The sequence below is a fragment of the Erinaceus europaeus genome, chromosome 9, assembly GCF_950295315.1.
Source record: "Erinaceus europaeus chromosome 9, mEriEur2.1, whole genome shotgun sequence".
NCBI classification, from domain to species: Eukaryota; Metazoa; Chordata; class Mammalia; order Eulipotyphla; family Erinaceidae; genus Erinaceus; species Erinaceus europaeus.
In genome coordinates this window covers 43,725,828-43,753,216 of record NC_080170.1, presented here as the reverse complement: position 1 = coordinate 43,753,216, position 27,389 = coordinate 43,725,828, and the positions used below count along the sequence as shown (strand labels likewise).

Here is a 27,389-nt window from a genome sequence, read left to right as displayed (position 1 = left end):
AAGGTAGGAGTTGGTAGGGTTTCCTCCTTAAGTGGGCTTGTAGGTGAGTAAGGGAGGCTTGAGTGGAGAAGGCATGCTTTGACTCAGAGAGCTTGCCTCCAGCCCTGAACCAGGGCAATGTCAATCAAACCAGCATTCCTCTTAGGAAGTAAGGCTCCTAAAGGGTTCAATAGGAAAAAGTGTTGTTGGCCTGGAAAAAGATGCGGCAAGTGAGGTAAGTCAGATTGGTTATTCTGGAGTCAATTCCAAGGGTCTGGTGAGAAGCAGCTGTGAGGCAGCCCTTGTAGGTGAGTGCTCAGTTTGTAGCTGTTTTAGCTAAATCCAAAACGTCCCCACCAGCGAGAGTAGGGACTTCCCTTCCTTTCACCCCCTCAAGGAGCGGTGCTGCTTCCCTCTGTGGACAGCTGGCCCTGAAGGGAGCTGGGATGCTGCTGAGGTCACAGGGCTGAAGGGTTAAATGCAGCACTGGTGGTGGGGCAGGAGGGGAGGTGCGCAGGGTGAAGAGAGACAGTAACTGTCTGCTTTTCAGAGTCTACCGGGAGGTCCCAGGAGACAGAGACTAAGGGCAGCAGCCTGCACCACCACCTGCTCCATGCAGCTCTTTAACCTCAATGCCCTAGGCCTTATCCCCACCTCCTATCCCCTGAGGTCTGCTGTAGCAGCGTGTGCTCATCTCTGCCCACAGATCAGCCGTCTGCTTGTCTACAGACAGCCCCTCCCCATAGCCAGCCAGCTTCTGGTCTCCCCTGGAGCTTTATCTTTTGCCTGTTGGACCCATCAACATAAATGAGGGAAATCTGAATGACAACCCTCCACCCACTCCCACTGTGGGAAATGGTTCCTGATATTTCCAAAATAAAACCTAAAATTTCTTTTCTAAACTTTAATTTTAGAGTTTGACTCCTCCCAGGGAATGGAAAAGTCCACTTTCCTGCTCCCTATTGGTTAGAAGGACCAGAAAGTAGAACAGGGGGAGCAAGAGGCTAGTGTAGGAAAAGGGTGAGCAGCACAAGACCAGGCTCTTAGAATGGCAGAATCTCAGTTTCCTCATCTAAAAAATGACTCTGTTGGTAGTGCATCCAGTTAGTGCTCACATTACCATGCACAAGGGCCCAGATCCTGGCTCCTGATGGGGTGGTAGAGATAAAGTCACAGGGCTAAGCCAGGACAGACTCCCAGGTCTCTGTGACTCCACAGTCCATCCAGAATTGTGAGGGTGGGAGTTATAGCCTAGCTTTTGGGGTTACAGAAAGGCTTTGTCTCGAGTCTCAGTCCTGCCTTACCTAGCTCAGGACTTCCTAGATCTTGGTTCCTTCATCTGTAAAATGTAGACATAGGGTATGGTTTTGAGGACTTTCATTTGGATTTTGTTTTTAAGAGAAAAGATGGGCATACTTTATGATCCTACAACACTTCTGGGCATTTATCAAAAGACAGAAAAATTCAGGGGCCAGGAGATGGCACACTTGGTTACGTGCTCACATTATAGTGCACAAGGACCCAGGTTCAAGCCCCTGGTCCCCACCTGCAGGTGGAAAGCTTCATGAGTGGTGAAGCAGGGCTGCAGGTGTTGCTCTGTCTCCCCCTCCACTCTCAATTTCTCTTTGTGTCTATCCAATAATAAATAAATGGAATTATGTAAGAAAGAAAAAATAGAAAAATTCTAATTTGAAAGGATATCCATGCCCCTATGTTCATAGTAGCACTGTTCATAAAAGTCAAAACAAGGAATCAACCTAAATGTCCATCAACTCAATAACTGGGTAAAGAAGCAGTGAGACCAGGTACTCAAAGGAGTATTACTCTGTGTGTGTGTGTGTGTGTGTGTGTGTGTGTGTGCGCTTTAAATTTATTGGACTGAGACAGAGAGAAACTGAGAGGAAAGGGACAGAGAGGGAAAGAGAAAGAAAGACACTTGCAGCACTGCTTCACTGTTTGTGAAGCTTCCCCCCACCCATCCCCTGCTGCTCCCCCATAGGAGGGACTAGGGGGCTTGAACCTGAATCCTCATGCATGGTAACATGTGTGCTCTACCAGTTGCCACTGCCTGGCCCCTTCTCTGTTGTTACAAAGAATGAAATGCTGCCTTTGAGATGGATAGAACTTAAAGTGATTGCAACAAAAGAAGTAAGTCAGGAACTGAAAGACAATTACTGGTGGTTTCACTCATATACAAAATATAGATGACCAAATTAAACTGCCTCCTAAAATTAACTCTTAGATTGTGGAAATTATAGTGGCTACCAGAAGGAACAGGGAAGGGGGTGGGTGGAAGGAATGGGTCATTTTAACAGTGAGATGACACAAACTTTGGTGATGGGTGTGGCCTATACACTTGTAGAGGTGTGAAGCTATACCCCTCAAATTCTATAGTACTGGAAATCAATCAATTAAAAAAGAGAGAAATGTACCCGAGTTTAGCCTCCCAAGTCTTGCCCCCTTCCCATCTCCTCAGAAAGGAAATCCAGACTTGGAGAATAGCCTTACCTGCCAGGCGAGTGTTAACCTTGTTGTGGCTGGTCCAGAACCAGAGTACAGCGTCATCCCGACTCTTCACGCTGTTCATAGTGGCGGCTGCCATATTCTCAAAGTGGTTGGCACAGTCTTGGCAGCCAAAGTAGTATCGGACGTAGCCCCGAATGGCCTGCAGCACCTCCTGGGCTTTAGCTGCAAGGGAGAGGAGATGCCAGTCCTCCAGAGGCTGCTCAGACCAGCCCTGCTCAGACACGCCACACCCAATCTGGGTCACCCTGCCTCCTTCCTTGGCCTCCAGTAGACCCCTTTTCCATTCAACTCTGAAACTCCGGTTTCCAGAACTAAGAAATAGTTTTCCAGGTGGAGTGCATAACCTTACCATGTGTGATGCCCTGAGTTCAAGGCCCAGCATCACACGGGAGCACCATGGCTGGCACTGGGGAGGCTCCATGGCTGATGGAGCAGTGCTGCAGTGTCCATCCCTTTCTCTCCTCTCTCTCAAATAGTAAATAAAAAAAGAAGAAACTGTTGTGCTGGGGGAGGTTGCTCAGATGTGCATGTGAACTTGAACTCATTTACAGGCAGCACTACAAAAACCCAGTGTCCCATTCCTGCACACACTCAGGTCCTCGTCATTTACTGACACACAGAAGAGAGTCAAAAGTCATCAGTAGGACGCTCAGGCTCAAGGTGACATGGCTGAAGAGCTGTGCAGGGGCCAGAGTGACCCCCACCAAAACCCTGGGTTTCTGCTCTGCCTACCACTGTCTCCTGTTCTGACTTATTTCCAAGTGTGTCTCCTCTTGGGATCATCATCAGGAGTCTATCCTGATGAGATTCTGTTAGCTCTGCTCAAAACCTCCTATCACCCAAACTAGCACCTCCAAATCAGCAAGCTCCAGCCTTTCATTCTTGCCCCAGCCTTACACACTAGACTTCTATTGCTACAAACAAGGCAGATTATCCTTTCGCTGGTTGTGGAGTTGTATTGTGGTCTCAATTGTGCACCCTCCTACCAATGTGAATTGTTATTCACATACTAAAGCCTTAAATCCTAGGACCTCAGAATGAGACTCTTTGGACACAGGGCCATGAAAGAAGTGTGTGGGTGGGGGTCGGGTGGTAGTGCAGTGGGTTAAGTGCATGTGGCACAAAGCACAAGTACCGGCAGAAAGATCCCAGTTCGAGCTCCCAGCTCCCCACCTGCAGGGGAGTCGCTTCACAGGTGGTGAAGCAGGTCTGCAGGTGTCTGTCCTTTTCTCCCCCACTCTGTCTTCCCCTCCTCTCTCCATTTCTCTCTGTCCTATCCAACAACAAACGACAATAACAATAATAACTACAACAAGGCTACAACAACAAGGGCAACAAAAGGGCAAAAAAAAAAAATGGTCTCCAGGAGCAGTGGATTCATGGTGTAGGCACTGAGCCCCAGCAATAATCCTGGAGGCAAATAAATAAATAAATAAAGGAGTGGGTAAACCTGAGGTCATAAAGGCAGGCCCAAAGCCAACAGGGCTGTGTCCTTAAATCAAATCTAAACACATACATCATGAAGAACAGGTCAGGTCACAGGGAGAAAAAGGCCATTTAAAGCAAGAAGAGGTCTCAGCAAAACCAAGTCTGTCAGCACTTTGATCTTGGACTCTATGCCCCCAGAACTGTTGGTGGCTCTGCATCATGGCCTCCCCAGTAAACCTTTCTCTCTCCCCAGATGTCCCCAGCTGCCTCCCACTCCATGTCAGCTCAGTGCAGGGTCATTCCAAAGAGAAGCCTTCCCAGTGCCCTGTCCCTGAACAGCACCTCCTCCTTCTTCCCGCCCCCCCGGCCCCCACTTTCCCACTGCCATTCCCTGTCTTCCTCCCTGCACTTGTCATTACACTTGAAATAATCTGTGTATTAACTGTCTCCTGCCACTGGAATACTGTCCACTTGAGGCAAGGACCTCTCATCTCAGCCACTGTGATAGTACATTGATCCTGGAGCAGGACCTGGCACCTTGGGGATACACCACAAATATTAGTGGGTCCTCCAATTTCCTTGCCACTGTGGTGACATACCCTTCTAACTAAAATCTTGGGGGTGCACAGACTCTCAGCTCACCTCTGCCTGCCCCTGCTGACAATGGGAAGGAAAATGCTCTATGTCTGCACTCTTGACCCCAAGGTTCTCAGCCCTGGTATGTCCCTATGTCTACCTGTTATCCTACAGAGGACAAGGCCTATCTCCTCCATGTGCTATTAGAATCTGGGCTTCTGGGTGAAAATGAAATGAATCCTAAGCTCACTCTCCCAGTCTTAGCATGGGGTGAGAGAAAGGAGGTAGTGCCAGCACAGAGAGCAGTTCCCTAGAGTAAGGAAGGAGCATGGCAACTAGGGGCATTTTCCAGCTTCTCTAAGGTAATCACTATTGAATGGCTAACAATGAAACTGTCCAAATTACATGGTATCAACCACATAAACTGTGAAACTAACAATTCTTTTTTTTTATTTTTTGTGTCATCAAGGTTATCTCTAGGGGCTCAGTGCTTGCATGATGAATATACTGTTCCTGGCAGCCATTTTTACCTTCTCTCTCTCTAATTTGACAGGGCAGAGAGAATTTGAGAAGGGAGGGGAGATAAAGAAGGAAAGAGAAAGGTAGACCTGCTTCACTGCTCATGAAGTATACCCCCTACGGGTAGGGAGTAGGGGTTTGAACCCAGGTCTTTGCATATGGTGACTTAGCTGGGTGCACCATCACCCAGCCTCTTGAAACTAAAAAATTTTTTTTTAATTTATTATCTTTATTTATTGGATAGAGACGGTCAGAAATCAAGAACAGAGGGACACATGCAATATTGCTTCACCACTCACAAAGCTTTCCCCCTGCAGGTGGGGACCAAGTGCTCAAACCTGGTTCCTTGCATATTGTGATACGTGCACCACCACCCAGGCCCAAACTAAAAATTTTTTTTTTAAATTATTTATTCTCTTTTGTTGCCCTTATTGTTTTATTGTTGTAGCTATTATTGTTGTTGTAGTTGTTGGATAGGGCAGAGAGAAATGGAGAGAGGAGGGGAAGACAGAGAGGGGGAAAGATAGACACCTGAAGACCTGCTTCACCACTTGCGAAGCAACTCCTCTGCAGGTGGGGAGCTGGGGGCTCAAACCGAGATCCTTACACCACTCCTTGCACTTTGTGCCATGTGCACTTAAACCTGCTGCGCTACCACCCGACTCCCCTAAAAATTCTTTATAGGAGGATATAAAATGGAATAACAGATTTTTCATGAGGACTGAAAACAATCAACCTTATGACTCCCATAAAGCCAGGGAGAAGAAGCCTCACACCTCCAGGGTGTCTATTCAGAATGCACCCTAGAGGAGGGGCAGGGCTGGGTAGTTTCTCCAAGTTACCTCACCTCTGCTTCCACATGCTTCCCCATAGACATGGGGACATGCCCCAGGAGTCCTGGCAGGCAGGACAGGACTGTGTGTGTGTGTGTGTGTGTGTGTGTGTGTACAAGCCCAGACTCACCTTGCTCCTGTGAGGGTTCTACATTTTTTCGAGTTGCCTGCACTGTCAGGAAGTGGAAGAGGACCCACAGAGAGCAGGGAAAGCCCCGGAAGTGTGGCTCACTGCCTTGGCAGCCTACCCAGTTTACCTTCTTGGCAATCACAGTATCCTAAGGAACAGACAGAAGCACAAGTCATTAATGGAAAAGAAACAGATGAGATAGAAGTGAGGAAAGAAGTTTCCACAAGACTCTGGTCAGCATAGTCAGCACACAGCCCTCAGACAGAAGAGCCCATCTTCCAATGTGTCACCTGCCAGGTGCTATTTCCCTTGCATGGACCACACCACCTATCAAAGGGGCAGAAGCCTGAAAACCCATGTCCTTTTTCTGGTCCCCCACATCTCATCTGCATCGTGATCCCTTCTAGCTTTGACAGGTTTATGAGGACTAGGGTTTCTGCTGGTGCAGGGAATGGTCCATCTTCGCAAATGGGGGCAAGTGCAAGAACCCAAAATGGGGCTCCCAAAGAGGGACAGAGAGACAGAGTCGATAAATAGTTTGCTTGGAGGTAACAGAGAGCAGGAACTACAAGCTCTTACCACCACTCAACCCCAGCCCCACCACTCATGGAGGTGTGATCTTAGATGAGTTAGAGAACGTTCATTTCTGCATCTATGAGTGGGGGTGACATCTACCTTCCATTTGAGGGAGATGTATGTATACATGGGGATATCAATGACTAGTAGCTTATAACTAATCAGTGGACAGACCCAAGGAGACACTGAGTCCTTCCAGAAATCAAACTGTGAGGAGAGTTTAACCCTGCCACTCCCATCATCTTGGGACTCACCTCCTTCCTCTTGTCCAGGACAGTTTTAAATAACTCATAGGGGATTTTCTCCTTATGTTGCTTCATGAGCCAGTCATAAGTAGAGTGCAGGAAGTTCTGGACCAATGGCTGGCCAGGAAAATACTGTAGGAGGAACAGGGGGTGACAGATTGAAATGATACCCCAGAAGCCCCAGACTAGAGAGGGAAAAGGACAGGTGGAAGGAAGCCAAGTGAACATTCCAAACCTACCAGGAAGATATTCTGCCCAAGATACCAGTGTAGGCTCCTCCCCACTTCTGCTCAGGGAGGGTCGGAGAAGTGGCTTCTTAGGGGGGTATCCTCCCACTGAGCGGAAGGCTGATCACTGCCCAGTGTCACTGGGGAGCCTGACCACTAGGTCCACTCCAGGTAGTTTTCAGGGGTCTAGATTGACCAAGACCTTTCATTTATATTCCAAGGGGTTGCCGTGGGGTTGGGGTAGCTGGGGGCTTCTAGCCAAGATGCCAATCTGACAGAAACTCCCAGTAACCTCTGAGCAACATGAAAAGCTACTCTAACAATAAGTCAACTCAAATCTGATTAGTATCAGCACTTGAAAACCACAAGGACTCCAGGGAGGAGGACAGGTGTGTGTGTGTGTGTGTGTGTGTGTGTGTGTGTATGTACACATATGAAAATGGGCATGGAGTGGGGGCTGGGGGAAAAGGGAGGAAGGCAGCTGCAGAGCTGGATAAAGAAAGCTATCTAGAGAAAGTTGTGAAAGAAAAATAGCAAGAAAAAACATTTGAGAGAAGGCAGAGATGGAGACAGAAATAATCAAGAAACAAAACCTTGCCTACAGTTTCAATCCTTGGAGAAAGTCTTTGCATCTTCTGATCAGACAGACCTCCCAGCCAGAGCTGCCTTCCTGACCGACCCTCCACCCCTCACTGCAATCTACCCCTTCACCTCCACCTACAGACACATGGCCAGGGGCATCCAGTTACCGCCTCCCTCTGGGCCAGCTCCCATGGCCTCTGGACTCCCCACACCAATTTACAGATTCAAAACAGCAGTACTGGCTGACCTCCACTTTGGAAGTGGCATGGGAAGGATAGATGAAGGGGTTCTCACTGCAGGGATCCCTGGTGACTGCACGCCACCCAGTGGCCAGCACTGTGAGGAGCTTAGAGCAAAGAGCTCCACAGCTGGGACCAGCAGGAGCCCCTCCCTCCAGATTGAGTGGCAGAGCAAGGACTATCATCTTTTAAGTTCACACAGTGGGTGAATACATGGGCTAGAGGAGCTGTGGATGCCAATTCCAGCTCAGCACTTAGAAGCTACAGAGTCTTGGATTGGGTTTTGCCTTTCTAAACCAGCACTTCCTCTTTGGCTGATTCCAGAGCCCACCCCATGGGGTGTCAGAGAAACACAAGCAAGCTCACACACAGAGGGCACCTGAAGAGTGTGGGACATGCTAGCTGCAAGGCATCACTCTGGGATGTGCGGTACTAAGGATTGGCCTCCTGCCTGCAGGTCTGACACTACCTGCTGTACCACCTCCAGGACATAGCGCTCCTGTTATTGCTAAGAGGCACCCAGCATTCCCAGGGCCTCTCAGGCCTACTGCTAAGCCACTTCTAGACACCAAATGTTCACACTTCCCTCTTTCTGTTTGGTGTCAAGGATCCAACCCAGGGACACAAACAACCAAGGTACCAGCACTAAGCCACATCTCTAACCCAAGCTCTCACTGTTAATTTTATGGAAGAATCTTCTCAATAAAGGGATGCCAGAAGATTTTGCAGCATCTATTGTCACAGGGCTTAGCTTCTTGGGCTCTGCCCTGGGCCAGCCTCAGAGGCTCTGGCTTCAGGCAGGGAGGCCTCCTTCCTCCTAATCTCTTAGCCAGAACTTGTGGAGGGAGGCCAGAGGCACAGCAGGCCTCGGGCAGATCTCAGCCCAGGTACTATCTGATCTCTTGTCTTTTGCATAGTCCCCAAGAGTCACACCAAGCCAAGCAGAGCCAACCATGAGTGTATCCAAGAGGCTGGAGAAGCACCTAAGAAGCAGCTCCTCTGGGCTGGGGTGAGGCCCTCACAGGTATCAGGTGGAAACAGCACACAGGAGCTCAGGGGGTCTTTCCTCTGCTTTGCTAGGCCAGCTATTCCATCTTTCACCAGGGGACCAGGCAAGGGAAGGGTCTCCGAGGCAAGGCCTCTGTTGTCAGAATGGGCCCAAGAAAAGGGGCTCATTCTGTAGGGGTCCCAGGGTATCCAGGGCTGTGTTGCCCCAGTTTGGAAGAGTCGAGTGTGACTAGCCACTTAGGGGGCCTCTTGGTGAAGGGATGAAGAGGATGCCCAGCAGCTCCCAGGGAGGCACCCCCACAGGGTGTGTTTCAGCTTCGCCCTAGCTGCTCCAGGAAGGAAGGCTGGGACCTGGCATGGGGCTGAGGCATCTGAGTCAGCAGTGGCATCACAGGGACCAGGGACCAGCACCCACACCTGACTCAGCAGCCCTGGCAGAACTGGCAGTGAAGGAGAGAAGGGTGAAGGGAAGCAGGAGGCAGGTACAAAGAGAGGCCCCAGCTCACATGCAGAGATGAGGAAGGAGCCCTCAGGAGGCTTCAAGGAAGGCCAAGACCAGGGTTCCAGTCCTGACTGGCAGGTCTCCTAATGGGCTTTAGGCCACTGGCACTCCCTGGATATCCATATTACAAGGGGACCAGCCACTTTGCTACTGAGTTAGGAGGACAAATGCCTGATACAACTTAAAAGTCACAGGAGCCCTATCTCAGCGAGTAGAAACCTTGCCAAGAGTCACAGGCTTTGGTCAAGGTCCTGGGTCTACTAGGGACTGTTTAGGGGGGAAAAGCAAGGAGATGGGAAAAGCACCCTCCCTGGCATCATGGTGACCTTGGTCTTGCTTTCCCCATGACCACAGTGGGGAGTCGACCACACTCAGGCCCACATGTCCATAGTCTCACAGAATCAGTTGGCAATAACCCCAGGACTTGAGCAAGTGGTCCTGATCCTAGCAGCATGGGGCGGGGTGGGTGCAGGATGAGGCAGGGGAGCTATAGCTGGGAATGCATGGCAGCCACTGTGGGTCCAGATATTCATCCAGACAATGAGTTCCTGAGGAGTGGCAGGGTTGCCTCCTCCAGGCTGACTCCAGGCCTGCTTCCAAGGATGCACACGAATCTCATACAAGATGACCAGGCCCCTGCTTACCTGGGCCAGCACTTTCATGAAGTTCTTCAGGGCCACCAGGCGCTGCCCCTCCAGAATGGAGAACTTGCCCACCTCTACCCGCAGGATATAGTGGAGTGCAGACTCCAGGTCAGCCATGTAGATCTTGGAGCTGAGCATCCAGGGGAGCAGAGAGAGAAAGGGGTGTTAACTACGGGGTGGGGGCTGGGGAGCAGCACCTGGGCTAAAAGAGAGAGAAGGAAAGCACTGCTAATAGTCAAAACCACCAAAGTTAGCACTTGGCCTAGTCAGACAGCTGTATGATCTCAAGTGGATCACTTTATATCTTTTCAAAAAAAATTTATTTATTTACTTTTTTATCTTTCTTTTTTTTTAAGATATTTCTTTTTTAAAAAAAATATTTATATCCTTCTGTTACCCTTGTTGTTTTATTGTTGTAGTTACTATTATTGTTATTGATGTCTTCATTGTTACACAGGACAGAGAGAAATCGAGAGAGGAGGCGAAGACAGAGAGGGGAAGAGAAAGATAGACAGACACCTGAAGACCTGCTTCACCACTTGTGAAGTGACTCCCCTGCATGTGGGGACCTGGGGGCTCCAACCCGGATCCTTATGCTGGTCCTTGTGCTTTGTGCCACCTGCGCTTAACCCGCTGCGCTACCACTCGACTCCCCCTTTTTCTCTTTATTTTATTTGATAGTACAGAGAGAAACTGAGAAAGGAGGTGGAGATAGAGACACCTGCAGCACCATTTTACCACTTGTGAAGCTTCCCCTCTGCTGGTAGGGACCAGGAGCTTGAACCCAGGTCCTTGCACATGGTAACGTGCGCTTTACTTGGTGCTCTACCGCCCAACCCTCCCTCTTTATCTCTGTGAGCCTCAACTCATCATCTGTGAAAGGGGGATAATTATAAAATACTCTCAAGTAGACTGCTGATAAAATCCTCAGCATTTTTCAGCACAGAGGTTTTGCTAAAGGGGATTTATCTTTCTATCTAACTACTTATCTAATCTAGCCAGTTTGCTAATCTAGGGTCAAGGAACGAACCCAGGATCTTGTGCATGCAAGATACTGCTGAGCCCAGTTTATATTCATTACTTTGTCGTATGCTTTACATTGGCTTGTTCTAGCCCTCCCCCCGCCAAGAGAATTGGATCAGGCCTGCTAATTTCGCGGGCCCGCTTGGCCCCGCCCCAAAGGAACCCCGGGAGAGGGTTCCTGAGTTCGAGAGTGCCAGAGTTTCAGAGGGCTCTCAAGTACGAGAGTTCCAGAGTGCCAGAGTGCCAGAGTTCCGGAGTTCCTGAGTTCGAGAGTTCCTGAGTTCCAGAGTAGAGTTCCAGAGTTCGAGAGTTGGAGAGTTCCTGAGTTCCAGAGTAAGGGAGAGTGCTTGTGCCGCCGCAAAGAGACAGCAGAGTTCTGTTTGGTGATTAGTTTTTCTTAGTTTGTGAATCTTTGTTCCTGAATAAAGAAATACAGCTGCCCTGCCCAGCCGTGTGTCCGCATCTCTGTTCACCACCGCGAAGCTAACCCGCACGGCAAGAGCCTACAAATTTTAACAACATTACTTTGAGAGGACAGAGGGACAGACAAAAAGAGAGGATAGACACCATAGCACTACTCCACCACGCAGAGAGTTTCCCCCATTATGCAGTGACAGGGCTTGAACCCAGAGCTCCATACTTAAGAAAGTATGCACTGTGACAGGTTAATAACCTCTTGCCCCCTAATACGTTTTAATCAGCCCACTAATGGAAGGTTAAGCTTCACCCTCTGTCCTAAGAAAAGCCTCCTTGAGGTGTACCACACCACCTGACTGTGGGAAAGCTACGTTTTTAGTCAAAGGCCAGGCTGGGCTTGGGCTTGGGCTAGAGGGTAAGAGAGGAGGTGGTACATCTTAAATCTGGGGGGTTGTATCCTGGCAGCTGCTAGTTGTTGGTTGGAGCTCAGTCCCACCCCAGCCAAGGGAATGGCCCCAGCAGGTCCACCTGAGGGGGTCTCCATGCATCCCAGATGCTTCTCCAGCCTCTACCTCCTGAGATTGTTCAGACCCCAGCTGTGCCCTGAGCTTGCTTTAGGAGCCTGAAAAACTCAATTCATCTCTCTTAGCAAATGAACTTGTGATCCTGTTCTATCCCCGCCCCCATGGGGGCTGCCGCTGAGATCCCTGCCCAGATGCTTCCACTTGACTTGAGTGCCAGAGCAAGAGGCAAGCTGCCCCATCTCCCTGCTAGCCAATTAGAAGGAGATGGTGCAGTGGATAAAGCAATGCACTCTCAAGCATGAGGTCCAGAGTTCAATCCCTGGCAGCACATGTACCAGAGTGATGTCTGGTTCCTTCTCTCTCTCTCTCTCTCTCCTCCTATCTTTCTCACTAATTAATAAATATAATTTAAAAAAAAAAGAAACTTCATAGCAGCAGAGCCAAAGAACCTTAAAGAGAAGAGCAGCTTTTCATGCTCACAACTGAGTAGAAAGATCCTGGCTACCTCCAAGAGCAGTGAGCTCCTGGACAGCAGGAGCATTCAAAGGAGGGCAATGGCTTCAAATAAGGCATTGTAAACTGTGTGTAAATCAAAGCCCACACATCTACACTCATGCCTGGCCTGTAGCAGCTAATCAGCAACATTTGCTGAAGAAACAACTGCTGCACAGTGGGACACTGATTTGAAAACTTTTAGCCTTCCAAACTGATTTGATTTGTACTTCAGCAGTTAAATTCAGGGCTTAGAAATAGCTCACCTGGGGAGTCGGGTGTTAGCACAGCAGGTTAAACGCACGTGGCGCAAAGCGCAGGACTGGCTTAAGGATCGGCTCATGGATCCCGGTTGGAGGCCCCAATTCCCCACCTGCAGGCACCTCCCCAGACATCTCCCCTCTGAGCCTCTCCTGTGCTGTGGCTGATAGCAAGTTCTCAGAGGCTCAAGGCCTGGGCCAATCCCCAGAGGCTTTGGGTTCAGAATGGGAAATGAAAAGCTTATGACAAGAAACACAGTAGGCTCTAAAGGGGGTCTGTGTCAGAGGAAAGGCTGGGGTGGGGAAGAGATAGAGAGAACCCTCCTGGTCATACCGATCTGCCACTTTCCAGTCAGTGGGAACCACAGTGTTAGGAACTGTTGGCACCACTGCAGTGGTCTGGGTGGTCTCCCGAGGTGCTCCAGCGAACCTCTGCAGGTAAGCGGTGTAGAACAATCTAGATTCCACCAGCCTGTGGGAGAGAAAGGAGAGCTAGAGGGCGGCAATGAGCAGAGGAGGAGCCCTCAGAGTAACCTTGTGGCAGGAGCAGAAGCTAGAGTACTCCTGTGACAGAACATTTCCTGTGAACCACTTGAACTTGGTGTCTTGTCCTTGGCCAAGGTCAGAACTGGGGCAGTCAAGGGTTGCTTTTGGTCTTTTTATTCACTGCTCATGCTGCAAAAAGCCTCTCTGACACTGGTCTCATATCATAATCTCATCTGGTCCCCTTACTCTACCCTGGAGAAGCTTCCAAAGGCATAAAATGGTGGTTGAAGTCAGGGATGCTGCTACCACCACCAGCAGCTTGCTCCTGGGAACAAAGAAGGGATGAGTCACTAAGTCAAGGGCACTGCTAGCCAAATATATACTAGCAACAACAACCACAACCCAAGTCTATTTAATAATCCATCCCCTTCCTTTCTCTCTTTGATGGAGAGGAACACTCGAGGACAGGAGATGTCCCTGACAAAAGCCACCTGGAGGGGCAGAAAGGCCAGCAGTCGTGTGGCAGTCACCCAGGGGAGCTGGCGTGGGGAGGCATTCGTCTCTACTCAGTGTCTCTCCATGAGCAGATGGCATGGAAGCAGCATCGTCACAAACAATTTTCCCCTCCACCAGCTCTGAGGGAGGAAACAATGCCTCCACTTCTGCCCTAGGACTGTGCCTCCCCTGATGCCCCTTCCAGTCCTAGAGGCCACTGTGCTCCAGGGAGGACTTTCAATGAGGGCTGGCCCAGGGGCTGCCCTATAAGGGCCTTCAGCACCTACTCCCCTGGGGAGCAGCTCCATGAGCACTTCTCCAAGTCCCTTGTGCCTTCAGGGCCAGGCTGGCATCAATCATACACTCGAGGAGGGCATCGGGCACCATCTGGCACCATTTGACAGGCATTCAGCAATGGGAGGCTGCTAGGGGGTTGAGGCTGGTCTAATTGTTTTCTCTTGGCATTCTGGAACTAGTTATTGTCTGGATCCTAATGAACTTTTCTGCAATTAGGAAATGAGAGTCAGGGGGTAGGGAGGGGGTTCAGGCTTGTCTGTAAGCTGCCAACGAGTCTGTGTGGGGACCTAGGAGGCCAGGTACCAATAGGCCTTAGGCAGAATTCCAGGGCTGGGGCCTGGATCCAGCAGTGGGTCTGGAATCCTGTATGCAGAGGTTCTATCTGTCCCAAAGGACAGGCAGATGCCTGTTTCTCCTGTGGAAAGTGCACATAGTTGGCCTATGCCTCAGATGGAGAGTCACAGAGGAGAGGACCATGTCAGTCACCAAGAAAGATTGGCAGTCTCTCTACATAGGAAGTAAGGAAGCATCCCAGAGGGAGGATGAAGAGAGGGAGATACACTCACACAGGGACACGTGAGGCAGAGCCATTGCGAAACAACAGGTAGCAGGATGGGAAGTCAGTGACCCCAAACTTGCTCACAGCCTCAGCTTCCGTGTTCAGGACCCTGCGCACGACAATGCCTTGGTGTTGGGACAGGTCCAGAGTCACCTGAAGAGACAGTTGAACAGGTGGGGCCATACTGCCAAACAGGGGAGCCCCAGGATGGCACCAGGGTGGCAGCTGGGCACCGCCCACACCTTTTAAAGAGCACTCTGGTGACACATGAGAGTCTCCAGCTGCCTACCAAGCCTGCCCCACCACCCAAGTCACAAGCACTCCAACTTCCTAAAAGGGCCCTGGGGCTGTGCCCAAGACCACCTATCTTCAATATTCTAGAACAGTTCCAAATGAAAATAAAACTTTCCGGGGGATGGGTGGTAGTGTAGTGGGTTAAGCAAGGACCGGCGTAAGGATCCCGGTTCAAGCCCCCAGCTCCCTACCTGCAGAGGGGTCGCTTCACAGGTGGTGAAGCAGACCTGCAGGTGTCTATCTTTCTCTCCCCCTCTGTCTTCCCTCTTCTCTCTCCATTTCTCTGTCCTATCCAACAACAGCGACAACAATAGTAACTACAACAATAAAAAAACAAGGGCAAGAAAAGGGAATAAATAAATATTTAAAAGATATAAGATATGTTTGGGGAAAAAAAGAGATTTCTGGGAGTAGGGCGGTGGCGCAGTGGGTTAAGCGCATGTGGCGCAAAGCGCAAGGACCGGTATAAGGATCCCAGTTGGAGCCCCTGGCTCCCCACCTGCAGGGAAGTCGCTTCACATGTGGTGAAGCAGGTCTGCAGGTGTCTATCTTTCTCTCCCCCTCTCTGTCTTCCCCTCTTCTCTCCATTTCTCTCTGTCCTATCCAACAACAACAATAACTACAACAATAAAAAACAAGGGCAACAAAAGGGAATAAATAAATATTTTTAAAAATTTTAAAAAGGGATTTCATTCTATTCTGTTATTTATAAAGTTTTCTGCCTACATTTCAAATCAGGAAAACAGGTTCAGTCAAATATGAAGATTTTAGATTTACTAAAAAGGGAAAACAATGTATTTGTGAATATTTACTGAGTATGTATTATGTGCTACATGAACATTGCTTCACTAAACCTTCAAAACAACACTAAAACAGGAATGATTATTTGGAAGGTGATGTAGTGTCCTCTGGCTCCCTGGATTTGAACTCTAGCCCTATTTGCCATACTCAGTCCCTCTCAAACTCTGTATCTCTACCTGAAAAATTATAATAACAGAAACAATACCAACCTCTAAGGGTTAAATTGGGGGCGGTGGAGCCAATATAGTGGCTTAGAGACAACACCTGGTGTGAGCTCTACAAGGAAGCTGCTTTCAACCTGGGAATCTCTAGTGAGGCCACCAGCTTCCAGATGATACCATGATGCCAACCCAACTTCCTTGGGCAAAGGACCCTACCATGTGTCTTAGAGCCCCGCTTGCCCAGATCTCTGCCCCATTAGGGAAAGAGAGAGAGACAGGCTGGGATCAACCTGCCAACGCTCATGTTTAGCAGAGAAGCAATTAAAGAAGCCAGACCTTCCACCTTCTAAACCCCACAATGATCCTGGGTCCACAGTCCCAGGGGGACAAAGAATGGGGAAGCTATCAAGGAAGGGGACTGGATATAGAGTTCTGGGGGTGAGCACTGTGTGGAAATATACCCCTCTTATCTTAATAGTCTTGTCAATATTTCCATTTTATAAATAAAAATTAAAAAAAGAAAGAAGATTGAATGGGGGGGCAATGGTAGTGCAGCGGGTTAAGCACACATGGTATGAAGCATAAGGACTGGTCTTAAGAACCCCAGTTCAAGCCCCCAGCTCCCCACCTGCAGAGGGGTTGCCTTACAAGTGGTGAAGCAGGTCTGCAGGTGTCTATCTCTCTCTCTCCCCTTCTCTATCTTCCCCTCCTCTCTAGATTTCTCTCTGTCCTATCCAACAACAATAACAGCAACCAGGGCAATAAAAATGGGGAAAATGGCCTCCAGGAGCAGTGGACTCATAGTACAGGCATCAAGCCCCAGCAATAACCCTAGAGGCAAAAAAAAAAAAGGATTGAATGGTTAACTCTTATAAAAAAGTTCTTATAACTATGACTATAGCACATAACTAGAATTCTGGTGGTAGAGGCAGTAAAATGTAGATATATTTTTTAAAATGATGTAGATATATATCAAAGTGTGACACTGTATTCCTGAAGCTTATGAAGTACTGTAAGGTAATGGTAAATTGGTACATATAAAACTCTTGTTGTAGATGAAAATACTGGAGTTTGGAAGTGAAACCCTGTGTCCAGGTCTGTTTTCAAGCACTTGACCCAGGTTAGGAGATGGCTACACATTTTAGTTCATTCTGTGCTCTTGGCCACTGGGCCCTCCTGCCTCTTAAACTAGCCCTCTCTGAGACCTTTATCTGCATGGGCATCAAAGTAGTGTGGGGTAGGGTCAGATGGGTTCTGTCAATGGACACCTGTGCCAAAGGACTATTCTACTTATTCATGCGCTGAGTGGTCTTGGACATGTTATATGATCATCAGTGTTCATTGTGAAGGTCAGCGTGCGCACATGTGTACACATACACACACAAACACACAAACACACACACGCTGATCCAGTGCTCTGGAGTCAGAGGTGTTAGCCTTTGGTGTGGATGACAGAAACGAAACAGATTAAGTTTTAGAAGGGAAAGGTCCAAAGTTCTGAATCCTTACTCTCCCACCTCCCAAAGATAACCACTATAGTTCCCATAAATCTTAGAATCAGTTTGTTTGCTTCTGTTTTTGTTTTCAAGTTTTTGTGTATCCAATCTCTAGATTCCACATGAGTGAAACTATCCAGTAGTTGTCTTTGATTTCTTTACTTATTTTGCTAGGTATAACCACATACAGAACTTTGCTGGTGGGTGTGGTATAGAACTGTATACTGTAATCTTATAATCCTATAACATACTGTTAATAACAAAACAAAAACAAAATGGAAAGGTCCGGCTCCTGCACTTTGTGTCTCTCCCAGGAGGGGGCAGGCTGAGACCCTAGAACTTGCCAGAAAAGCTCAGCTTCTTAACCTGTAGGGCTTATATACTTAGAGCTCTCCAGGAATAAGAGAGTCCCTGGGGGCAACTCACCTCTCTACCCACGTATGATCCTTCCTTCTCAAAGATCAGGGCCAGGTACTCTTCATTGTTCCTTGCAAAGAACCCATTGATTTCCTCCATCCTGTAAGAGACAATACTGGCAGTATCTCTCTCTACAAGGCTGTGCAGCAAAACCGTGGGCAACACCAGCCGTGACTGACCAGGTACTGAGTACAGTCAGTGGAATCTGTGTCCACACGAAGCTTCCTAGAAGTATTCTCTGGCTAGTCCTCTGATGGGAGAAGGACACCAGACCTGGGGTCACAAGGATATTCCTCTGGTACCTGACCCTGAGCCTTTATTTGACCCAGGTCACTGATGTGCTTTTTCATGCCATCTCCTCATAGGAATCAGGAGGGAGTATGGGATAGAGCATGAACTTTGACTAGCACTGAAAATAAATAAATACTAAAAGCAACACATGTATTTGGGGGACAGTTCAAAAAAAAAAAGAAATTCAAAAGAAAGTCCTAGATGCAGGAGATTATAGAAGCTATTTAAGCCAACTGCCTTTTTTTTTTCACCCCTAAGGAAGGAATGTAACCAACTGCCTTATTTTAAGATGAAGAAGTTGAAGTCCAATAGGGAGGCAGAAATGAGTAAGAAGGGAAATTTTACTGTCCCCTCGCTAAATCAGAGAATTAAGCCACAAGCTGTTTTACAAGCTCAAAGTCTCAACAGAAAACAAATGCACGATACAAAAAGATCTGTTCTCTTCTTCTAAGTAAAAGCATCATCACTGGGGCTGAGAGCTAGCTCAGGGGGGTAGAACGCACACCCTTACCATGCATGAGCCACTGGGTTTGATTCCCAGCACCACACAGGAGCACCACAGACAACACCAAGAGAGTTCCACAGGTGATGTCTCTGTCCCTCCCTCCTTCTCTCCTTCCATCCCTCCTTTCTCCTTCACTCTGAGTATACAGAATGAGTAAGTTGGGTCAAGAAGGTTCCTCAGCAGTGTCACATGAAGCCCCTGGTTCATTCCCTGGTACTGCATATGAAAAAATAAATAATGAAAAAGTAAAAGAATTTCATCACATAGGACTAAGCTTTGCTGGGGAGGTGTTGGGGGAAGGGGACTCATCATCTTTTTATTCCCAACCTGGTGACCTCTTTTCCTCTGCTGAATCCAAGGGCACAGTCCTCCAAACAGAAAGTACAGTCTCTCTCTCTCTCTCTCAAACACACACACACACACACACACACACACACACACACACACACACACACACACACACACCCTCATTCCCACTCTCTGACTTCTGGACAAGGGACTCTACCCTCCATCACCCATTCTTCCTTTAGAAGGGCCTTTGGAGCGGGGGTTTTTTTTGTTGTTTTTTTTTTGCCATCACCTCAGCATTTAACATGCATGGAGGGGGGTCATTGAGAGATGAGGGGAGGAAGGACCAAGCACATGCTGGTATGACCCTTCCCTAGAGATCTGGAGTCTGATCATGGAACCTCATACCAAGACTGGCTCTGGAATCTCTATAAGGTGCTCAGTGGAGGACAGAGGGTGAGGAGAGAGAGTAAGGGAGTCCCTGGGAGATGGAGTCAACCCCAACTAATGCTTGGAAGTATGTCTCTCAGCAGGGTTCAAGTTTTCAACATCAGTGCATAAGCTCACAGGACCTTTGCAGCACCTAGAACCTTCTCTGAGCTCTGTGGTGGAGCTCTTGCTGGCAGGCCCTGCTGGGACTGGAGTTTGCTCCTTCCTGGCAAGTGCTCTGACAGGTGGGCTTTATCCTCCTTTGAGTTCTCACCCAGAAGTGAGGAACCAGCAGTCCCTCTGTGGCAGTGTCAGGATGAGACACCTGCCCTCACTGACTCCATTTTCCTAGAGAAGGAATGGGTAATCCTGGGTACCCACTGGGTCTGATATTCTGACATGACAGCCCAGGGCACCCAGCCCCATCTACTGTTCAGACAAACATCACCTCCATCTTACAGGCTTCTCTCAGTGCCCTCTTTTCTACAGGTCACTGGACTCCCCACTTTCTTCCCACACCCACTCTCTCAGGGACCCTTCCTGGGTGAGTACGAACTCCACTGGCTCCTCAAACCTTTCCCAGGACCAGGTGCTCTGGATCTTTGAGAAGCAGCAGGAGGCTGGACCTGGAACCTCCTCCACCTTCCCCACACACACACCTTGTCCTTTCCATCAGCCAGAGGGGCCCTTGTACCCCCAGAAAGTATGATTCCTTGGGTAGGGCCTCCAGTCACAAGGAGGTCTCCCCTAGCTGCTCCAGTAGGAAAGTGGGCTCTGACTCTCTGGGGATGTCTGTCCCTCAGAGGAATCATGATGCCTCAGTTCATGACCCCTCACCTACTGTTTCTGCCCTCACCCCATCCCACCCCACCTCACCAGACCTGGGTTCTGGTCCCACAGGGCAGTCCCCAGCCCCAAACATTGATACCTGATAGGATCCAGGGGAGGACAGGCAGAGGGCCAGGTGTGTGTGTGGGACTCCAGGGCGTCAATGAGCCTGGCCCGCAGCACCTGCAGGTCCGCATCAGCCACTGTCAACAGAGATGGACATGGAAGGGTTCTGGAGGGAAGGTTAAACCCCAGGCCTGTCAGCTTCATGGTCCAGGACCCAGGCCTTCACTGTATTAGAGAAGATGTTGTGGGAAATGGTCCCCAGCCCTGCTCTATGCTGGGGACCCCACCCTCACAGGGCAGGAAAGCCTCTCAGGTCTGAATCCAGGAGGCCCATTGGAAGCCCATTTTCACACCCAGGATCATCTGGGAAGTCCTACTTCCCTTGATAGTCCTGAATGGAAGGGTTTCTTCAGTCTTGTTTTCCTGAAGGCCTGGGGAAGGACACAAACTGGCCCTTTACTTGGGGACCTCCTCACTGTCTAGAACTTGCTGGGCTCTCCTCACCTACAAGAAACCCAGAGAGAGGAGGGACGGGAAGACACTGCCCCATTCACTAGATACCCACCTGGTAAAGTTGTTCCTGAGCCAGTTTTGGAAAACGCCTTGAAGAACTGGAAGCAAACACATAGACAGAATTCAGCACTCATGTAGGCTGGGAGCCCCACGACAGACTTAGCCACTCACTAAGTGACTGTGGCAAAGTGACTTCACTTTTATGAGCTTTCTAGTTTACCTATAAATAGGAACTGGGTGGAAGGGGGGGTAGTTCTGCTCTTGGAGACAGATGCAAGCTCCTCCCCCATTTTTGGCAACCCTAACCTCTGCCCCTTAACTGCCCTTAGAGGCAACTGCTCAGACCATTTCTAGAAAATACCATGTCCTGCATATCATCCCTGGAAAGCATTTGGTATGTAAATAGATGAATGATGGAGATGCAGCTGGAAAAGTGAGGTCACTTCATACCCCCTCCACCGCCAACAACTGATACTCTGTCAGCTGCCTGTCCTTGTGAGGTGACTGTCCTTGCTCCTTATCTTGTAAAAGGGGCCTAGAAGCTGGAGTCTCTGACCACTGAGAACTGCCAACCTGACTCAGCTGATGCTTCTGAAAAAGAGGCCCCTGCAGTCAGGTCTGAGACTCTGGAGAAAGAAGGACAGTGCTGTCTGGGGCTCAGCCGGCTCACAGACAATTACCAAAGGAGAAACAGAGCACCGGTATCACAGAGCCTTAGACAGTACGGCATTCCCAGAGCTGCAGCTTTTCTCATCAGCCAGCAGGTCCTCCCCAATCTGAGCACGTGATCCCCGTGGTCATCATCAGAAGGCTGCCTCCCCAGGTTCCCCGCTGAAGACCCCAGCCTGGGTTTGAACAAGCTTCTTGGTTTATAAGAGTGACCCAAGAGACAGCAGGGACACTAGGAGGCCTCCATTTCTGGGGCTCTAGAGAAGGTTTCCTTTCTCCAATTACCTGGGTATTGTTCCCAGCCTCCCTTTTGTCCCCAAGGCTTTCTATCCCCCCAGGTGCTAAATCCAGTGCCTCACAGTCTTAAGAACTTTCTCTGATCAGTTAATATCTTTCACCTTCTCTCCTTTCTTCTAGCATAGTCTCTAAGCTAAAAAATAGATTCAGGGGGGTCAGGTTGTAGCACACCAGGTTAGGCACACATAGTGTGAATCACTGGGACTCGAGCAAGGATTCTGGTTCAAGTCCCTGGGTCCCCAAATGTAGGGTGAAGCAGTGAAGCAGGTCTGCAGGTGTCTTTCTCTCCCCCTCTCTGTTTTCCCCTCCTCTCTCAATTTCTCTCTGTCTTATCCAACAACAGCAGCAGCAACAACAACAACCATGGAGAAAAAAAAATGGCCATCAGGAGCAGTGGATTTGTAGTGCAGGCATCGAGAGAGACCCAGTGATAACCCTGGAGGCAAAAAAAAAGGGGGGGGGGGAGTCGGGCGGTAGCACAGTGGGTTAAGCGCTCATGGTGCAAAGCGCAAAGACTGGTGTAAAGATCCCGGTTCGAGCCCCCAGCCCCCCACCTGCAGGGGAGTCGCTTCACAGGTGGTGAAGCAGGTCTGCAGGTGTCTATCTTTCTCTCCCCCTCTCTGTCTTCCCCTCCTCTCTCCATTTCTTTCTGTCCTATCCAACAATGACTACAACAATAAAACAAGGGCAACAAAAGGGAATAAATAAATATTAAAAGAATTTTTTTTTAATCAGATCCTCCTAAATTAAAAAAAGAGAGAGAGAAAAGCCAGGAAGCACAGGGAGAAGGGGAAGAGTGAAAGAGGCTCCTTTTATCCTGCTGCTGACTTTCCTCCCTTCCTGCTCTGCCAGATCTTAAAATCTCAACAAAACACCTATGCCCACTCTGCCACCTCCCTCCCCACCCCCAGACTTCCCTCATGACTAGTGTCTGTGCCCCACTACCTGCTGGTCTGTTCTTTGGCTTATCTCACCTTCCTAGAGATCTCTCTCTTTCTCTTCCTCTGTTTCTATCTTTTTTTTTTTTTAAGTAGTGGATTTGTTTTGTGTAGGCACCAATCCCTAGCAATAACTCTGGTAGCAATAAATAAATAAATAAATAACTCTAGAAGCCGCTGTCACTTCCAAGGGGCTCAACTTTTGCTTTCTTGTTTATTTGTTTGTTTGTTTATGCCTCCAGGGTTATGGCTGGGGCTTGGTGCTGGCACTATGAATCCACTGCTCTTACAGGCCATTTTTTCCATTTTATTGGACAGGACAGAGAGAAATTGAGAGAGGAGGAGGAGAGAGAGAGAGGGAGAGAGATAGACACCTGCAGACCTGTTTCACCGATTGTGAAGTGACCCCCTACAGGTGGGGAGCCAGGGTCTCAAACTGGGATCCTTATGTAGGTCCCTGCACTTAGTACCATGTGTATTTAACCCATGTGCCACCACTTGGCCCCCTTGCATCCTTATTTTTATTTACATAATGAGAGACTGAGAACAGAATATTACTTAGCTCTGGCATAAGGGTTAGGGATCAAACCTGGAACCTTATGGATATAAGTCTTAGGCTCTGTTGCTACCTTCGCTGGTCCTCAATCCACATTTCCAGTGAGTGAACAAATGAATGAACAGCCTTTTGTCTCCCTGCTGATGATATCTTATTTTGCCAGCATGATTTGTAATCTACAACTCTTATCTTGAGTTCTCAGATTTCTCTTTCTTCTCAGTGCTCTCCACACAGGGGTCCCCACACACACTCCCTACACAATATATTCTCCAAGACTGACTCACCTCTCCCCAACCTGTTTCTCTGCCTGTGTTCCTTATGTCTTTTGTGAAGTCCCTCCTCCCTGGCACCCAGACCAGCATCTCCATGCCCCACAGTCCCCATTTTGAAGTCACTGGCCAAGCTCCCCAGATTTGACCTTTGTGCTACCTCTTCAACAGTGCTCAAGGCCCTCTGCCACGTCTAGCAGGCCTGTCACCAACCTCTTGGGCTTCTGCCATGGTCCCACCTGCTCAGAAATTTGAACATACTCAGTCTTCTCTAACTATCCCCTTCTAGAAAGTCTCTTCCATGTCTCCCACTGCCAATGTAGCATGTCCTACCTCACTGCATTTGAGATCTTCTGGACCTGACTGCAAACTTAATTTCTCTGCCTCATATTTCCTACACACTTCATTCAGCCCCCATGGACTTCAACTTGAACCTGTCAGCCACCTTCCTGATGCAGAAGGCAGACCCACAGCTCATTTATCTCTGCAAGCCCCGGAGTTCCTGACACTGTGTATGGGACATGGAAGCCCTCAAGAGACACCTGTATAGTGAAACAGAGAAGCTCTGTCCTTTGATCCTCTTGGAAGCTCACATAAAAACCACATGAGAATCTCATCAGGGCACATTGTTGTCCTCTTAGTAAAACACAGCCTTAAGTCAGCTGTTGGAGGCGTGTGCCCTACCCAGAAGAAACCACCACAGCTCCTTGGAAATAGATGATTAAGACTTCAGCAGGAAGTGTTCTCTCAAGGAGTGATCAGGTCTCACAGCCTCAGCCTTCTCTAATCCTACACATTTACTCCCCCCTACATACACCTGCAAGGCAGGAAATTGGGTCATCTGAGGTAGATTTTTTTTTTTACCAACCTGTCAAGGAGCAATTGCATCCCCAAAGCCAAAGGACATTGAACAGAAAATAAGTTCTCTACCTGTTGATGTAACACTGGGGCTAGGGAAACTATGGAATGCTCTGGACCTTCTACTCTCATGTATGGGATGGTATTAGCATTAATATACAGTGATATCGGGAGTCGGGCTGTAGCACAGCGGGTTAAGCGCAGGTGGCGCTAAGCACAAGGACCCGCATAAGGATCCTGGTTCAAGCCCTGGCTCCCCACCTGCAGGTGTGTCGCTTCACAAGCGGTAAAACAGGTCTGCAGGTGTCTATCTTTCTCTCCCTCTCTCTGTCTTCCCCCTCCCCTCTCCATTTCTCTCTGTCCTATCCAACAACAATGACAACAATAATAACTACAACAATAAAACAACAAGGGCAACAAAAGGGAATAAATAAATAAAAATAAATATAAAAAAATTTAAAAAATATATATACAGTGATATCATCTAACACAAAATATGTTCTTAATAAATTATCTCTATTATTATTACTTAAGAAAGGAAAAAGGGGAGTCGGGCGGTAGCACAGCAGGTTAAGAGCACATGGCATGAAGTGCAAGGACCAGCCCGAGGATCCCTGTTGGAGCCCCAGCTCCCCACCTGCAGGGGAGTCGCTTCACAGGCAATGAAGCAGGTCTGCAGGTGTCCGTCTTTCTCTCCCCCTCTCTGTCTTCCCCTCCTCTCTCCATTTCTCTCTGTCCTATCCAACAATGATGATATCAATAACAACAATAATAACTACAACAACAATAAAAAAAAAACAGGGGCATCAAAAGAAAAATAAATAAATATTTTTTTAAAAATTTAAAAAAGAAAAAAGCAGAGCACACACATTGCCATGCACAAGGATCCAGGTTCAAGCCTGCAGTCCCACCTGCAGAGGGATAAATTTCTCAAGTAGTGCTGCGGATGCCTCTCTTTCATCCTCCCACTCCCTCTTTATTTCTGTCTCTATCAGACAAAAAGAAGAGGGGGGGAAAGAGGGGGAAAAAAATGGAGTTGTCATATAGGCATTAAGCCATAGTGATAACCCTGATAAAGAAAGAAACAGAGAGGGAAAGGGGGGTGGGGAAGAGAGAGAGAGAAAGAAGGAAAAAGAAAAGGGAAAGGAAGAAAAGGGAGCGGCTGGGTGATGGCACACGTGGTAGATGCACATGCTACAATGCTCAAGGGCTCGGGTTCAAGCCCCCTGGCCCTAACTGCAGGGTGAAGTAGTGCTGCAGGTATCTATCTCCTCCGTCCCTCTCAGTTTCTGGCCATATCTATCCAATAAATAAATAAAGATAATTTAAAAATTAAAAAGGAATAAAGAGAAAAAGTCATACTTTCCAGTTATAGTCTTGGATGGCTCTGCACCCAAGCTTTGAAAACAACTTTTTTTTTTTTAGGGAATCACCAGTTAGCTCACCAAAGAGAGTTCATGCCCTGCTATGTGGGAGGCCTTGGTTCAGAGCACAGCAACATGTGAGAGCACTATGGATGGTGCCAGGGCAGCTTCATGGATAGTGGAGCAGTACTGTACTATCTTTACTCTTGCTCAGAAAAATAATGAAGGAAAAATTGGAGAGGCCACTCAATAGTTTCACACATGCATGAAGTCTGAGATCCATTCTCTGATGTCACACTGAAGACACGAGAAATAAACTTTTGAAAGTTTTAAAGGAAATTGATCTAGTCTCCAAATATTGTATGGTAAGTCAAGTAAGGGCCTAAAAGCTTTGCCATGCCTGTTGTTGAGAGGGGCCATCATCTTTTCCCAGAGTCCACTTTCTTGGTCCTGTCCCCTTCCTGACCTCTCTCTAGAAGAGCCTAGATAATAGCCTGGCCTCTGTTCCTTCACAGGTGCCCACACTTCCAGCCTTGTGTCTGAGGGACTGCCATTCCTGGGCTCCCTCCTTCCCTGGCTTGGTCTTAGCTCTAGACACGGGCCGCCAGCTAGACTTATTCTCAACACACTTCAAGTTTCCATCCTGACAGGCCTTTGCTCTTACTTGTCCCTACCCACACTCCTGTCTCCCCACCAAACCCAGCCACCCTTCAGCAACACCTAGGGATAGACCCCCTTCCTATAGAAAGGTCTCCATGCTGTGCCAGAGAAGGAGCTCTGAGAACCCAGGAGGCCTCCTCACTCACTATATACAGACCACTTGCTGCCATTCAAGCAGCTGATTAGCTCTGAGGAACCCCAGGCCCAGGCCTTGTACTCTGGCCTCACCTGGTAAACATTCACTATTACTACTGACTTAGAGACTGCCTCCCAGGCATTGCCTACTAGAGGAGTACCCAGGAGCCCTCCAGTGGCTGACCCACTCACACTTCAGGTCTCACTCCACAGTGAACAATGCCTTTAGGCAGCTATTATCCTCCCATTTTTTTCAGATGGGGAATCAGTGGCTGGGGCCTTGCCAGGGACTTCCTGAATATAAGGGAGTAAGCAACTGAGCCAGGATGTGAAGCTACTTCAACTGTCTCCTCAGATTCTTGCAAAAGGGAGGCTCCTGCCCTCTCCCATTCAGTGTTCTGCTCCCATAAACTTGACCCCAGTCAGGGATACCCCTGTACCCAAGGCAAAGGGCCTCACCCCACTGGAAATTCAATTTCTGGATCCCCAAGCTCTAGCACAACCTACTGATAACTAATCCTCTCCTCCCTATAGAACCTGCTGCTAACTAGTCCCCTGCCCCCACGCCTGCATTTGTTTCCAGCTGGGCAGCTCCAGTCTGACTTGCCCTACAGGAGTAGGTGTTTGCTGAACAGGCTGGGCTGGTGGAAGCTCACTGTTTAATCATAGTGACAAGGGGCAGAAGGCAGAGAAAAGGGACAATGACACATGCCACCGGGAGGTGGCCGGACTATTGTGTTGGCCTGTGTCCAATCACACTCTCTCTTTGGTTCAACTCTCATCTTTGCACAGACCTTATAGGCAGAGTGGGGACAGGCTCTGGTCCCCCAGGGGATGCAGAAAGGACAAGGGCGACCTCTAGGGCCTGCTCTGCTTTCCAGGAAGTCCAGCCAGGTCACCCATAGGCTCTCAGTGAGCTCAAACCTCTGGCAATCTGGAATCTGAGCAATGCTTTCCAAACAATAGAAACAATCTAGCTACAACATT

General features: G+C 48.7%; 1 protein-coding gene across 1 annotated transcript in view; it reads right to left on the bottom strand.

Annotated features, from left to right (window-relative positions):
• QSOX1 (quiescin sulfhydryl oxidase 1) overlaps positions 1–27,389 on the bottom strand; it is a 45,272-nt gene that overhangs the window by 2,507 nt on the left and 15,376 nt on the right. The window contains exons 3-11 of the mRNA XM_007525863.3: positions 20,709–20,754; positions 20,178–20,280; positions 17,746–17,836; positions 14,575–14,720; positions 13,065–13,202; positions 10,015–10,144; positions 6,822–6,944; positions 5,992–6,139; positions 2,488–2,667 (exon numbers count right to left, since the gene is read on the bottom strand). Coding sequence (XP_007525925.1) covers positions 2,488–2,667; positions 5,992–6,139; positions 6,822–6,944; positions 10,015–10,144; positions 13,065–13,202; positions 14,575–14,720; positions 17,746–17,836; positions 20,178–20,280; positions 20,709–20,754 — 1,105 coding nt within the window. The remainder of the gene's footprint in view (positions 1–2,487; positions 2,668–5,991; positions 6,140–6,821; positions 6,945–10,014; positions 10,145–13,064; positions 13,203–14,574; positions 14,721–17,745; positions 17,837–20,177; positions 20,281–20,708; positions 20,755–27,389) is intronic.